At 41.7% G+C, this 15,888-nt stretch overlaps 1 protein-coding gene across 8 annotated transcripts in view; it reads right to left on the bottom strand.

The window, feature by feature from the left end:
- dmxl1 (Dmx like 1) overlaps nt 1-15,888 on the bottom strand; it is a 76,635-nt gene that overhangs the window by 35,515 nt on the left and 25,232 nt on the right. For 5 of the 8 annotated variants that reach the window (XM_078170622.1, XM_078170623.1, XM_078170624.1 and 2 more), the window contains exons 18-31: nt 15,437-15,658; nt 13,307-14,547; nt 12,836-13,094; nt 11,863-11,996; nt 11,336-11,522; nt 11,114-11,227; nt 8,351-8,520; nt 7,480-7,577; nt 7,182-7,347; nt 5,878-6,006; nt 5,589-5,727; nt 3,005-3,801; nt 2,157-2,255; nt 1,565-1,732 (exon numbers count right to left, since the gene is read on the bottom strand). In XM_078170622.1, coding sequence (XP_078026748.1) covers nt 1,565-1,732; nt 2,157-2,255; nt 3,005-3,801; nt 5,589-5,727; nt 5,878-6,006; nt 7,182-7,347; nt 7,480-7,577; nt 8,351-8,520; nt 11,114-11,227; nt 11,336-11,522; nt 11,863-11,996; nt 12,836-13,094; nt 13,307-14,547; nt 15,437-15,658 — 3,923 coding nt within the window. The remainder of the gene's footprint in view (nt 1-1,564; nt 1,733-2,156; nt 2,256-3,004; nt 3,802-5,588; nt 5,728-5,877; nt 6,007-7,181; nt 7,348-7,479; nt 7,578-8,350; nt 8,521-11,113; nt 11,228-11,335; nt 11,523-11,862; nt 11,997-12,835; nt 13,095-13,306; nt 14,548-15,436; nt 15,659-15,888) is intronic. The other 3 variants (XM_033619304.2, XM_033619306.2, XM_033619308.2) reach the window with 1 other exon arrangement.

Genomic DNA, 15,888 nt, shown 5'->3' with positions numbered 1-15,888 from the left:
TATAATTGATGAACATTTTAAATTGACTTGTGGTGTCGCGAAGGGTCCAAAATTAATACCCGCCATGCACCAAATGCAGGTAGATTTTTTTGTTTGGTGAGTAAATCTTGGATGTCTTTCCACAAAATGTACAGGTATATGTTTGTACAAAAAAGGTCATGTAATAAAAAACTATGCTGAGAGTCTTTACCACGTTTTTGGTGTCATTTAGGGGCACACTGCTCTGCTGCTTCTCTGCTCTTTGAGTTTCACACACACGCACTAGAGATGTGTTTTATGCACATCTAAATGGTGCCACAGGTGCACCCTAGTTGCACCCTAGTTTTACAGTACAGCTTACCGTACGGGACATCAGCTGATCCACTTAACTATCACTTGCTGCCAGTCTGTTTCTCCCTACCGTTGCGCCCATACTTAAGAAGGCAATAAAAAATTAACACGGAGGCTCTGTAGTCTAAAACAAAATGGCAAACTCAAATTGCCTCCAACATTGTCAGCTGCAGTGTATTACAGCTTCACTACTTCCATTCTTACCTTTCACAATAAAACTCTAGACATATACACTGCATCACTGCTTAACAGACGGAACTTATTCACATACTGAGGCTGTAATGATTAGTTGTTCAATAAATTAAAATCAATTTGCTTCAAATTTTGCTCTGGCCTTGTCTTTAAGTTTGTATTCATCATATAATACCTTATTATATTCATGAAATGTACTGATTATTTTTTCATTATTTTGCCTGGTAAAAAATATGCTCAACAGGTAGATTTTTTTCATCTTCCAGTCATCTTGGCCAGTCAAAAAGTGAATTTCGGACAATGGACCTCGTGCCAGCACTGGAGAAAGGTCTGGCTAACCCATCATAATTCTGCACTAAGGGGAAAAACACTATAGGCTTTTTCTTTAGGCCAATCACAGTCGTTTTGGGTGGCGTTAAGCCCAAGATGAAGCGACAGTGCTTTTGCAAAATAGTGTGGTGGAACATCTGTATGAGGGGAGGCAAGCCCTGGCATTTAAATGGCTAGATCCAAGCTAAAGAAAACACCACATTAAACATTAAAACACCTTTAAGCGTGTAGGTTGCTAGCTTGGAGGTGGTTGTTCCACACACAGCACTAAAACAAAGTGTGCCGATAGGTCTGGCTATGCAAGACTAGTTTAACAAAGCGACAGGCATTTTGAAAATGCCTGTTACCATCTGTGTTACCATCTGATACGCAGCCAATGACGGGCTTATGCCCACAGTCAATACATTCTGTGAGCTAGACTTGGTCTCATTTATTCATGGATATATCATGAGTCCTTCTTTATATGTTATCAGACACAAAATCAAGGCAGACCAACAAGTAAATCTAACAAAATCCCTAACATTTTTTCAATCAATTGCCAATCAAGTGGCTGATTAATTAACTAATTGTTTTATCACTTTCCCCAGCAACCTAAAAGTCAGTTAGCACAGTCATTTAGTGGCAGCTGCTCCAGAGACAGACTAACCAGATTGAATTGTCACGCTCTGTCTATCAGTAGCCCTTTGTGTGCATCTGTGCCTGTTTTAATTACCTGGTGAGACTCTTGAAGCAACAAAATGAGCTCCATGCGCACAGAGGCCAGTCCTCCACCGTGGGAGCCATGCAAACTGCAGTAGCTCAGAAACATCCTCAGTAGAGGCTGGTTACTCTGCAGCCAGTGTCTCCTGCGCCTCTGGCTGTCACCACGAGGACTCCCGGGCTGCAAAGACAGATTTACTTTATTACTTTTATAGACAAATCAATCAGCATCCCTGTAAATATGCCAACATTATCCAGCTGGCTGGTGTTCAAACAAAAGCCCCACAGTGGTATGGTAAAAACAACCATGCTATAAAACAATGCACATTAATCTGCTCTGTCAACAATAATCAACAATAAATAAATCAGTTGGTCTTTGACATGCAGTTTTAATCTGTAAATACACATTGTGCATACTGCGCATGGGCATGTGATGATAATCAAGTCTGCTGCAGCATCATGTTAGGAGGCAAATAGGTGCAACAATCTTTTCAATTTACAATTTTTCAAACTGTGTCAAGACACACTGTGCTGTTGTGATGAATCGATTTTTTTCTGTCATGAACATCTAACAAATCTAGAAGCCGCCAGCTATCTACACCCACCTGTTCCTCCTCCACCAACCCAGAAACAGGGGCATCACCCTGGACAGACAGCTCTGGCAAGCAGGGCCTGTAGCTGCAGCAACACTGGAGAGCCACCACCTGGGTTAAACAGAATAAAAAAACATCTAATCTTAAAATCAATGCATAAAGAAGAAATTGATCCAACATGTGTGGGAGTGAAAGAAAAACATTTTGCTAAATTGTCAAACAGGAAAAAAGGCAAACAAATTTCATAAGAGAAAACCACTAGAGTTATAACCAATATGATGGTTATATGCACTGACACGGTGCCGCAGACAGATACAATCTTGAAACAGTGAACATGGAGACAGGAGAGATGTGTGAGTTATGTAAGTTATAAAAGTTTTATTGGGTGAACTTAAGGGTGCAGCCAGACTAATGCTTCACCAGACAGATGGTTATTATAATATGCAAACAGAAAAATATCACAGATTTGATTTGACCTTTGAAGGGGAAATGAAATAAAAAATGCCCTTTAAACCCTTTTAGATCCCATGCCAGCCATACTGTGCATTCATTCAATAATATATGCTGAAAAAAATCAAATCATGTTTTCTTCATGTAAAACATAATATGACGTGTACTTACAAAAGCTTGTACCGACCAATTTCAATTAATAATATGACATCCACCTATCAATCAATCTGCAACTTTTAGCCACACAGAGCTAGTTAGCTAGCTGTTGCTTGTGCAGCCAGTGTGCCTCACTCTATTTTTTCCCAACAAGAATCATGACATCCTGCCCCTAGGTTTGAACATGCAAAACAGAGGGATAAGGGCTAAGTGGGAGGGGCAAGGGGTACATTTAAATGTGAGTGTGCTTTTACCTCTCTCTCCAACCACTGGTAGAGCTGGTAACGCAACTTCCCTCCATCCAGTTCATACCCCGTCGAGAGCGTCCGTAGCTCATTGGTCATGATCTTCAAGCAGGCAGTAAACTTTAGCTGGGCAGCCAAGATGTCATCAGATGGAGCTATGAAGTCATTGCAGTCCTCACTGTCCTCTCCGGTCACTGTCTCCATTAGCGGTGACATGGCGTCCTGCGTGTCTTGGAACACACTGTTGCTGTCTGCAGCTCTACCTCTCTTACCATTTTTAGCTTCTTCTTCTTCCTCATCGTCTTCTTCTTCCTCTTTCTCACTGTCCCACTTCAGCTCCAACGGCTCATCTGGGAGCTGAAGTGACGGCTGGCTCCAGTCAAAACTTAACACTGAATCTGAGTGGCTGTTGGATAAGCTGTTTCCGTCTGACTCGTAGCCGTTCAGAGCCGGCTGAGACCAATCCGGGTCCGATGTTTGTCCGGTCTTGCTCCCAACACTGAGCTCAGCAGCGATGCCCATGCCATCCTGGTTGGGAGGTTTGGAATGCTTGCGGACTTTGGGCATCTTGGAGAGGACTTCAAGAGATAGCATGGGGCAGCCAGCTTGTAGGTGTGCATATGCAGCTGTGAAAAACAGTCTCCTCTCCTCTAGGCTGATGGAGTCAGCCCTGCGACCCTCAGCAGTCAGTCCAACTTTAGCCTTGTCTGAGGAGCCAAAATGGCGGCGGAGGAGAAGTGGGTGGGTACGAAGGTACGTGTAGAAGTTGAAAACCTCTGGGTTGCATGCGGACACATAGGAGGAACCTGTCACAGATGAAAAGAAACAGAAAGTGGATTTTATCTTTTGATGTCAAAAAAATAGCAACTTTTACAGCTCTGATCACAGGACCAGCGCCACTGAAACAGATTCATCTCTTTCAATGGCACTCCACAGGACCTGCAAGGACAAGCTGTGATATTGGATCTGAGACTAAAATGGAGCTATAGCTGGCCTCTTTGTTGAACTTCTAAACAAATCAAAGCACACAGCTATGTGAGCACTTAGACACTGACAAATTGCACTATGTGGTGGCCACTTAAAGGCGAGCAGAGAGTGGAGCTGTGAGTTCAAAAACTGAAAGCTTATTGAGAACTCTGGACAAAAAAGTGATGCATTAAGTTGAATGTCTTTCATTCAGGTGTAAACAATGTCAGAGGTCCAGCAACAGCCTGTACTGAAAACCAAGCAAGGACATCACACAGTCTATAAAGTATAGCACCCATTTTAAACTTTAAATAAACCAGTGTTTTCTTCTCTGTAGGCATATTATAAGTGCTCTGAGAACATCATTTATGAAACACATGTAGCACAGGGATGTTAATCTGGGACTGGTTTGGCTCTTAAGTCAAAGTGAGGTTCACATTAAGTTCAGTTCTTCATCTATTCGTAAGGCGAGCGCTGTGCGTTCCTTCAATTAAGTGGTCCTCTGTTTCCAGTAGGCTGCTGTTACTTGCACAATTAAATATACTTAAAGGACCAAAAATAGTTGTAAAGCTGAGTTGTTGAAAGCAGTGGATTCAGCTGCACAGTGTACAATCTGCACACTATTGTCTACCTCCCTGTTTTTAGATGCAATGCTGAATTTGACAGGCCTGAAATGTCCACAAACACCTCTTTTCCGCCAAATTAACTTTGTATCCTGAACTGGTTACGTTCAGGATTCTTGGAACTTTGATGCTTTCTAGCAAACCAGCCTGCATCTCCACCAGTTTTAAGGGGAACCATTGTAATTAAGGATGTGTCATTCCATGTTTGAAATGCTCCTAATGGTTTAAAATTAGGTGCGTAAACTGGAAAGGGAACCTGTTTCATGTTGGCAGGAAAGGTATAAAAGTGAACATGGTATTGAGATATTTTAAAGGCTTCTGACAGACCATATTATTTCTACTCAACAGCTACTAACTTCTAATTTCACAGGGACAGATTCTGACTAAAAGGCATTTTTTTTCATAAATGCAATGTGTTTTGAAACAAAAATCCTCAGGGTACTATTAAAACTATTATAAGATCTACAATAAATAACTGAAAAAATACTGACACATTGCTGCAAAATTATACAAATGATGACAAAGCAATGACTATACATTCTTTTTTGAGGAAAAAACAAAACAAAACAACAAAGAAACCCCACCACCTATAATTATCAATACAAAGCACTGCCATGAATGACCTCAACTTAAAATCATCACAGTACACTGTCGATACCAGCAATCACAACAAGAGGCACATATATAATTTCTGTCTAAATAATCACTTAGTTTTGTTTTTTTGTTTTTGTACGATTGTTATACACATTAAAAAATGTGGGAATAACAATAAAGCAGTGCAAAGTCACGATGTGAAAATTTGGCAAGTGCATAACAATAGGGTGGTGGGCTTGCTCGTACTGAAATTGCAGAATGGTGAAATCAGGGGCAACACTCCTGTACGTAATCAATTTAGTGTAAAAATAAATGTTTCTGTGGCACACAGTACCAAACTGTACCTTATTTATTTCACATTTGCATAGAGTCAAAGGGAAAAAAAGGCATACAGAGCACTGCAGACCTACCAGCGTCACATTTACTCTCAGTGGACCTGGAGCTGGTGCTGTTAGCAGGCTGCTCGAGTAGAGTGTCCAAGGCTCTGCTGTAGTCCTCCAGGACCCAGTGAGCCATGCTCCGCAGGAACGGGTCCTGGTGGGCATGAATCTAACATACACAGAGAATTACAATTGCTCATTCTGGCTTTTGCAGTGGATAAGTTAGAACATGCTGGAGAGTCAAGCAACACTGGGTTGTCTGATGATTTTCCACAGTAAAAAAACAGTAGCTTGTAAAAGTTGTACACAAAATCTGCACCTGTTTGTCTTGTCCCAGAACATGTCTCTGGAGGATCTTTTTGTAGGTGGACGATGTCTCAAACTCAGACTCATACAATCTGGAGATCACCAGGGCAAGCTGTAGGTCCTGCATTTTCTCTATACACACCTGGAAGAGGAAATAAAGATATCACAGTTAGTTATCATTTAAAAATGCTGTCTGAGCCACTGGCACAGGACTGAATGGGGTGGGATAAAACAAGATATAAGCAGACAAATGATGTGCATTCTGAACACAGTGTAATCTAGTACGACCTAATGATCTTCTGAAGTTACAGCTTTCTTTGCTGCTTATTTGGTGGAAACGAAAGTAACCAAAAATACAAAAAAAACAAAATAAAATTCTGTGCACACAGCAAAGAGTTAGTGGATAGTTGAAGTTGTTGTGGTTGCTCCCGACCAGTAAGGTATGAGGTGCATTTCAATGAGACTACCTCCTAGCCAGAGAGACTAAACAAAGTCAATGATAGCCCTTTGCCTGGGTGACACTCATTTCCATAAACTGCTTGGAGAAGCTCCACTTACTCACGCAGACGAAATAATGTGACTCATTGCTTCAGGGACTTTCTAAATAGAAATAACCTTGATGAAAGAAAAGGTTAAGCAAACAACATGACCAGAGGACGAAGACTGAGAGCTGTTTTATGTGGCTTAAACTAACCCTGGTAGAAGGCAGAAATACTAATATATAATTTTTTTAAACAACTACAGCCACTGTAACAGCCATAGATAAAAATATGCACATTCACACACCAACAAATGAAAATGTATGCAAATATATCTTTATGAAATGACACTAGTAGATAATGACCCCATTTACAAAGCTTCAACAAGAGTGCAGTGCTGCTGGTTTATAAATGTAACAGCATGCCATTGAAAATTCTCACAAATAGGAGCAAAGACAGGAAAACCCAAGAGTCAACTGCCAACATCAATAATTCTTCAGTGCATTGTGCTAAAAGCTCTTGACAAAGACACCACTGTGGGAATGTATTGAGCTGTTTCAATGATAAAAAGGATGCAGCACGCTACAGAAATACAAGTGAATGTGGTTCCCCTGCTTTTTACTATATCATCAAACACTGCCCTTGACTGTGAATTGCTGGCAAAAAGGCATACGTACAATGCTACAGACATTTTATAAATGAAAATGAGCTGCACTTGACATTATTCAAGCTGAAAGCATTGTTTCTAACTTAGGCTTAGCAGGTTGACAAGTGGCACTTGCAGTTGAAGGAACAAGTGCTTCTTGCAAGCACTGTGTCATGTCTATTTTCCACTTGCCTCCACAGCGTCCTTTAGGGAGCCGGCTAGCAGGAAGAAGGCTGCAGAATGCTGGAACCGTTGCTTTCCCAACAGAGAAAACGCATTTTTCAGTGCTGCTTTCCTCCACCGGTCCTCGCTGAAGTTGTTGCGGAAAAACTCTGTCATTTTGGCATTCTTCTGAGACCTGGAGAGAAAGACGTTATGGATTCAAAACAACAATACTGGCGTCAAAGATCTCCAGTAATCCAACAGAACTAATCTTGGTTAAGGTTTGGGGGCAAAATTTGTGATGCAAAATTATGTCAGTGCTGCCTACCTGTATAATCCCCAGACCACTGCCTTCTTCTTCAGTGCAAGGTAAAATATAGCTGCATCCAGAGGATCATTGTTTCTCTGTAAAGAAGCCTTGGCAACCTGACGAAGTAGAAGAAAAAATACATTTAGCTTCTCTTCTGTCTGTACAGCTTTATCCACAGAGTGAGTTGAAGCTTTATGGGTCATTTCAGAGAGTCGCTCAAACAAGTAGTGCTGTGTTTTATAGCAACCTCAGCAGAATCTCACTGTCACCTACCTGACAACACTTCATTTATAAATGAAGCAATCGATGAGAAGTACACAAGGCTAACACACTAATGGCCAACCTTCAAAGCCTTTATGGGGAGACCTTTTATATCATTATAGCGTCTTCAAATTATTCTGCGCGAGATGTGTTTGAAGAAAAAGGAGACAATCCTGATGTGTTGCTTAGTGTCAGACCAAAACACATAGCTTGCTACTGAGTAAGACAAAGAAAAGCACCAAAGTAGAAGATGTTTGACATTTTTGCTTGACTAAAACCCATCAAATCCTTATCAAAATAGTTGCCTATTGTATTCTGTTGAACGACTTTAAACTGTAGTTTCAAATATGTAGAAAAGCACTTCATATAAATGACCAGAAAAAAACAAGATTACAATATCTAACATGAATGCAAACTGAATATCAAACTTAACTCCAGAGGCAAAGGTGTCGTCATTTAGCATACCCCCTTTTTAACACTGACTTGCCACTGACTGCACAATGTGCAAAACTGTTCATCTAATTAGACAGTTTCTTTTCACAAAACTGGCACTGGGTCTTTATTTAGAATTGGAGCAAAAAGACCTGAATTTATAATGATAATTAACTAATGCTATTAGCTGCCTCACCTTCTCAATACACCTGCGTAGCTTGTTGGTGCTGCGCAGCCACCAGCCGACGCCCATGGAGCGCAGCTCAGGCCAGGTGGGCTCTCCCTTCTGTAGGGCTGGCAGCATGTTCAGCAGCTCCTCCTCAGCCTCAGAATGGAAGGCCCAGGCATAATGACATGTCGACAGGCCTAGAGAGAGACATAAAGGATATGTGGAGAATGGGGGGTGTTCTGTACTTTATAAAGTGAAAATGAACACTGTTCTGCAAGTTAATACAGAAGTACAGTCGGTTCTATATATTTAAAGTAGTGAGTTGCCTCTTCCAGCTACAGTGTTGAGGTGCTGAGGAACACATAGATTAAGTGCCTTGTTCAAGAGTAACTTTATTGCAATAGTTAAGGATAATGAATAGACTATAGATAGTTCATTTCTCTTTTACTCTTTTTACCATTAAAAAAAATTACTATTGAGACCATCAATTACCGTCTCCCTTTCTAACTTAAGGAGTCTTTATAGAGTTACTGCCCTGAGAGCTACTGTCAGTGGGCACTGGAGCAATACTGTGACTAAAAGCAGTGTGAGGAGACTGCTCTTTAAGCAGCAAGCTGGAGACTTATCTTGCAAGTCTTGCAAGATCACGCCAAGTGAAAATATAATAAAGGCTTTTTGGAAAATTGTGCTAATTTTGTCAGAATAGAAAGGGAATGTTTTTATCCATGTGGCCCTGTACAGTGAGACGAAAGCTACAGTCTTTTTTGTTGAAGCCTACCACAATGAGACAGAGCGCTTTCTGCTGCTTGCTGCGTCCTTAATTGTTGCGAAGCATCCACCAAATCACCTGTACTTAGCCTAACTGCTATTCTACTGTCAAGTTATCTTAAAATCTACGTGGTAAAGTGGTACGTTGGTGACAGGGAGAAGGAGATCTGTGTGGGTATGTAAGACCCTCAGAAAGAAGAGAAATCACAGGTAGTACCACCAGCTGGTCTGGGAGTTTTGCCTGGATGATGGTGTGTTCAACGTTTTTTTTTTTTCAGGATGAGTTGGGGACAGTGTGACAGTCTGCTGTCTATCGTCCAGCCTAATTATGGTTGGTAAAAGGTTAGAAAGTAGCGGAGGCTTCAATTTGTTCAGATATGCAGGGCTTGAAGTAAGAAAAAATCCTGTGCCTGAAATTTTTTTTAGAGGGCATTGGGGGGGGGGGGGGGGGGGACGACATCTAATTTGCAATTTGCAATTTTAGGCAATTCTGAGCAACAAGAGGCAGAATAGGAAGACAACAAAAACGTCTGCATTAAAATGTACATTTTACATCAGTTGAGGCTTGAACTCACGACCTTTGACATCAAGGAGCATCTTCTATCTCTCTGAATTGCAGCCCCCAACCTGTAGCCATTTCTCTCTCTCTCTCTCTCTCTCTCTCTGTGTTTTCATCTCTCTCGTGTCTAGACCAAACTGAACAAATATTTATAGACGGACAAGCAACATCATAATTAAACAGGCTTTTATTTTTAAAATTTATTTTATTTTGAAAATTGGCCGGATTCTCTCATCTTTTCTGTGTCTGACTTCCTGTTTGGTACGATCCGCTCTATCCAGCTTAATAGAAGCGCTCGCAGCTCGCGTGAAAAATAGACCAGACGCCGAACTGAAGCACTGCAGTGCGCGAGCCTCCATGGGCGCTCCGCTTTGTTCAGCGGCCTGTGTGGACAGTCAGTCAGATAGGTTAACATGGGTGCCGATTGAAAACTGCCTCCACTGCTGGGTGCTGCGCTTCGAATATTCCTGCGCCGGAAATCCAGCACCGTGCCGGAGAACTTCAAGCCCTGGATATGTCTTGCAGCTTGCCTAGTATGGCGATGATGAAAGTGAGCTAACGTTAGCTTAATGTGAACCATGTACGCTATCACTTGTTGTCCACCACAGAGGGTCTGCCTCTCAATTCATCCAATTGCATAATGGGAAATGCCTCCAGTTGCAATAAACCTGCTTGTGATCCTCGTATACTTGTAGCAGGTGAACAACTGCAGGTGATTCAAGTATCTTGGGGGTATTTATTGTTTATAACCTTTCATTTGGGTCAGATGTCAAACCTATAAAAGGGTCCAATTCAATCTTGCAATTTTTGAACCATTAGAAATCACATGTCTACAGAAGCTGCACTACTACACTCTATGATTTTCACTCATCTGAAGTACTGTGTAACAAGCTGGTCACAGGCCAACTACAGCATGTTGAACCACTTGACACACTACAAACAAACACTCAAAACACTAGAGGAAAAAAATCAAAACACATCCATCACTCCCCAATTCTTTCTTCCTGTTCTTTTCTTTATTTCTCTTACTATTTTATTATAGAAGTCTTAAACTGTATACCCTGTGTGTTTGTTTTTTGCTCTGTTGTATTTTAGGAATCCTTGTGTAACACTTTGGCCAAGGGACTACAGATGAAAAATAGCCTCTTGAGTAATTCTGGCATTTTTATACCATGTGTATTTATCAGTTTGCACTGTCCCTTCTTAAATAAACTTAAGACTTTTCTGCTCTGGATGAAGTTTTCCAATACAAAGCAAAAAATGCAAGGTGCATAGAGCAGAAAAACACAAGGCACGCAGCAAAGCAAGAACAGTGAGCAGTACGCTTAACTCTCATTGAAAACCCTTGCAAAAGGCTGCCCAGGGCTGCTAAAATGCACTGTGTCTGACCAGGGGCTTTCCCTTTATGGTTGTGTGAGCTATGAAATGCCCCCAATGAAAACAGTTTGAAAATCCCACTTTACCTTGCCTTAGCAGCTGTGCTCGATGTGCTGGAGGCAGGGAGGTGGAGAGGAAGGTGTGAAGTCTGACAGCCAGCAAAAACTTAAGACCACACTCATCCAGCGTCTCTCCGCCTGTTAAATGAAGGACAGACAGCTCTTATTGCTTCATCAAAACATAATTATATGATGCTTTGGAATGAGGCAAAGAAAGAGGCCTTCTTTTATGTTTTTTCCTTGCAGTACCTTTGCTCTTGCCTTGGCTGTCCGTGAGATCTGTGCTTGTGGTCGCGATGGTGTCGGCCAGCGCCATGAGAGACATTTGCTCCATACGGGTTAAGCCTGGCAAACTGGAATGCAGGAGGTGACTGGACAGGACCTGGGCGTGTTCTGGACCAAAATATGTCGGGCTGTACTGCGAAAGATCAATAACCTGAAGACAGAAAGAAAACAAGACAGAGGACAGTCTGTAAAACAACTGCAGGGTCATTTATTCAACACATGATAGAGATTATGTGAAAGGGAGAATATGCCATGGCTGGATTCATACTCATAATAAAACACAGCAGACACAAGGCTAGATCTTTGATGCATTAGCTAAGGCCATTATAGGCTTTGACTGGTCTCTTTTTTAAGGCAGCAAATATATCTCAAATGAACATCGACATGCACAATTATGCACTTCTAAGCTTCACAGTGGAATACCAAAAGAGCCAAAATGTTGCTGTCCACTCTCATTTTCATAAATTCCCTCTAAGCCAACAGAAACAGACCTTGTTCCCCGTTTCCTCTTGATCGTCGTCCAGAGGGTCCAGGTCCGCAATGCTGGGTGTATGAAAGAGCTCATCATAAACATCAGCGCGAGTGGAGCCATGCCCACTATCCCCACTCACACTGCCCACTTTATCTGTAGGGAGACACCAAACAGAACTAAATTACACGAGAAATGTTTTTCATTAGAGACATGCAGAGAAATAACCTCCTGCTGGGGAGAAAGTAGATTCAATTAAATACCAAAGAGCAGGACCTTTTTTTAATCTGTATACAAGTTTCTGCTTTTATTCTCATTTTCTATCATCAGAGACACAAAGAGTAGGATATTATTCTTTGTCTCTTACACCTTGAGGCATGGCGGCAAAAAATAGTTGCTCTTCCACTGTAAATATGTTTTGCCTAGTGTTGTTTGTGTACTTGTTTTCTGTCAGACGTAACATACGCTGACAGGGTTACAATCTTTTTTTATCTTCACCCTTATCGTTTCAACACAGCAGAACATTAATTTATACTCCAACGTATTTTATTAAGTTGTTATCCACAAGAGCAGTCTTTTAAGATTAGTTCAATATCTCGAAGCATCTCTACCTCCTACTCTGAAGTGTTTTTTGTCCAGCTGATTATAAGATTACGTCAATTGCTTTTTTTTTTTTTTTTTTTAAAGGGAGGACTGGTTCAGCTCTAGCGTTATGATCAGGGCTGTTACTGCTTGCAAATACACAGTAATATATCAGCAGGTGCAAAGCCTTTCGAAATGCCGCATTAAAAACGGAAACATATTGCTTAGATTCTGTAATTTTATTGAATACTCTCTCTTATTTCACTCATGCCTTATTTTTTCTTTGTAAATATGTGTGATGTCTTACAACTACATATTTTCTTAACATGGTTATATTTTCTTGTACTACTGAAATAAAGGTTATTATCAAAAATGTATTTTACTATTCTAAAAACAAATGGTTGTAAACCCACCAGGTTTTGGTGATGTATCCTCATCCGCTGCCAGAAGAGCGTACAATGGCAGGGGAGGGATGGAGCTTATCTCGGTGTAGTCGGTGGTGGATTTCTCTGCTTTGCTAAATATCTTCCGGTCCCTTGCTGTGCTGCCTCCGGCACTGATGGTCCGCGAGCGCAAGCGTTTCTCAGGATTGGTGGTGTTGTCTTTAAGTGTAACAATTTCTCCAGCAATGCATTTCACCAGATGGGAGAGGATGGCTTTGGCACGGTGAACCTTAACGTAGACAAATTACAATTTTATATTTCAAATATAAGTCACAACAAACGTCGACTTCCTGGCAATTCAATTATTCTTAAATGTAGAAATAATATTATGTACAAAACTGGCCTGTCATATCAATTGGAGAAGGTGCTTAAGTAAAAGAAAAAACTAAAAAGAAAAGAAAAAATAGTATAGACAGTAATTAATTAACTTCTTTAACTCACCTTCCCTAGATCCATGAGCTCTAGTAACTGTACAGGATGGTACTGGGGGAGAGTGGGAAAGAGTTGGTGAGCGGCTTCAAAAAGCCCAGAATCTTCCATCTCTACAGGCAGATCATAAGCTGTCCTCTTCCCACTGAGCTTCTGAGCCAGACTCATCATCGATCTTGTCAGGGCCCTCTTGGGAGGGGCAAGAGAAGAAGTTGGGGCAGCAGCGCTGAGACCATCCTCCTGGCTTTGTCTGATGGCTGAGATTATGGAGGAGACACTGCTGCTGATGTCTGTGTCTTGGGCAATCGCAGCATTGGGTTTGGAAGGTGCTGGGGGCTGCCACTGGGAGTAGACGTGCATCTCGCAGTCCATGCCTACAACCAAGATGCCGTCTCGTACCCAGGAGAGAGAGACTGGAATGGGTAGTGAGCCTTCGACAGATGAGACCAGATCGACTGATCGCAGAAGAACAAGGCGAGACAAGCTCTGGTCTCTACTGGCATCAGATGACAAGCCAAGTTCAGGAGGTTTCCCAATGAGACGGCCGTACATATAAATCTTTGTCCCAATACCAACAGTCAGAACATGTGACCCACCTTCTTGGGAGACCCAGTCCAAATGAACCAGACTCTTACCCGTAGAACCAGGACAGTACTCGTTGGGTACAGGGGAGTCCATGTCACTTTGAATGTTGGCATTTCCTGTTGAGGGATCTGTGCTGTCCAGGACTATGGTTTGCTCCAGAATCCACTGCGAACCACCAGTGGACTCACACTGGAAGATGCCAATGTGGACCAATGGCTCTCTAGTGTTTGCTAGGTTGGGGATTGGGGTAAGATTTGGGCTGCGCTGTACAGTCAGGGTTGGGGTCTGGTGGTGGGTGTTGCTGTTGTAGTGCACATGAGGCGAGGAAGCCAGGGTGGGAGGAGAAGTCAACAGTCCGTGAGAGTTCAGATAAGGTGTCGAGTTCAGAGGCGTGTTTGGCATCTGTCTGTAGGCAACTGCAATGCGTCCAGAGTGACAGCAGCTGACCTCTATGGGATGACCTTGCACGCTTACTGCACTGCTGTTGGGAGTGCTCTCCTCAACCAGCAGAGGCCACTCCTCCCACTGGTACACCAAGTTGTCCATACTGAACGGCTCTGTTGCAATGACATTACACCTCCAGAAGCGCACCTTTTCATCAGAACAGGAAGTAGCAATGAGGTAAGGCACACGATCAGCTGGCAGAGAACATGACGCACTCAGGTGACCTGGGAAGAAAGTGGACAACACACAATTAGGCATAAATGTGTTTCTCCTTTCCCCTATTTCTTTTAATGGTTGTAAATTGATGACGCCAAATGCCCTGAGGAATTACATTGCAGCCTGTTTTGCCAGCTGCAGCGATCTGTCTTAATCTATACAATCTATAAATCAGCACAGTTTCAAGGTAGGCACCTAAGATTAATGTCACCGACTCAACCAAGTATCTGGGAAAAAGTTTTCCCTTCTGTTCCTGAGACAATACCTTGAGTTATGGTCCGAAGAGTTTTTGGACAACATTATGATGTCACAGAGAAAGCATAAAAGGCACAAGGCAGGAGTTAAAACTTGTTATTCACTTTGAGTAGAATTTTAATAAAATGTTTCCAGACTGCTGATGTAAATTGTTATAAAAAAACATCCCTATGATTGTCACTTTATATTTTTTATTCCTGCAATAATAGAAGCAACTCTTTCTTAGTCGATAAATAAATGTCTATACGTTCCTGAAAAGGTTATTTCAATCAACTGAAGGACCATTTCTTTAGAAATGATGTTCCCATGGCAACGTACGTTGTGCACCAGCTTAGTCAATACTGATGCAGATACCTCAGTGACTGCTAAATCTATCTCTGCTATGCTACTAGACTGCCATACTCACACCCTGTTGTAATTACATTATTACAATGCTGTATCAGTGCAAAACGCAATGCAATTATTATTATTACTACAATAATTAATGACAACACAGTTCCTATTACTACAATCAATATTGCCCTTTTTGTGCTTGAAATGCCTTGTGTTGTGTTCAGAGTCTGTGCACTTATCCTCCAAGCCGCATTCTACTACTAGACTTATGTCATTTGTATGTGAGTGTGTGTCCTCATTGTGCCTCACCTGCTGAGGGTGTAACACTGATGGCTTCCACTCCATCTGGCAGAGCCATCTCTTGGCTGTATAGCCTGTGTGTTGTGAGGCTGAGGCGACAGGCACTCTGCAGATTGGAAGTGCAGGGTTTACTCTTCTGAGTCACCGGAGAACTGAACGTGTCAAAGCTAAACGTAGAGCTGTTCAGAGGAGACGCTGATGCGGTGGTATCCTTCTCTGTCGTGGTTTCTTCTGTGGTGACACAAACAGGAAGGCGGGAAATATTATTTAGAAAAGCTAAGGTATTTGTTTCTATACATTACTTTGTGACAGACACTACGTTAAAATTGTTTGCATTCTAAGAGACCATAAATATAGTTCAGATTTCAGAATAACTTTATATTCATAAATTATTGCCAATTCTTGGGGAAAAACACATTTTAAGCTGTCATTTATTTATTTGACCGTGAAACAATTTTCTT

Source organism: Epinephelus lanceolatus, chromosome 9 (genome assembly GCF_041903045.1).
Source record: "Epinephelus lanceolatus isolate andai-2023 chromosome 9, ASM4190304v1, whole genome shotgun sequence".
Taxonomy (NCBI): Eukaryota; Metazoa; Chordata; class Actinopteri; order Perciformes; family Serranidae; genus Epinephelus; species Epinephelus lanceolatus.
Note: the sequence above shows the minus strand (reverse complement) of the source record. Positions and strands in the feature narration are given on the sequence as shown.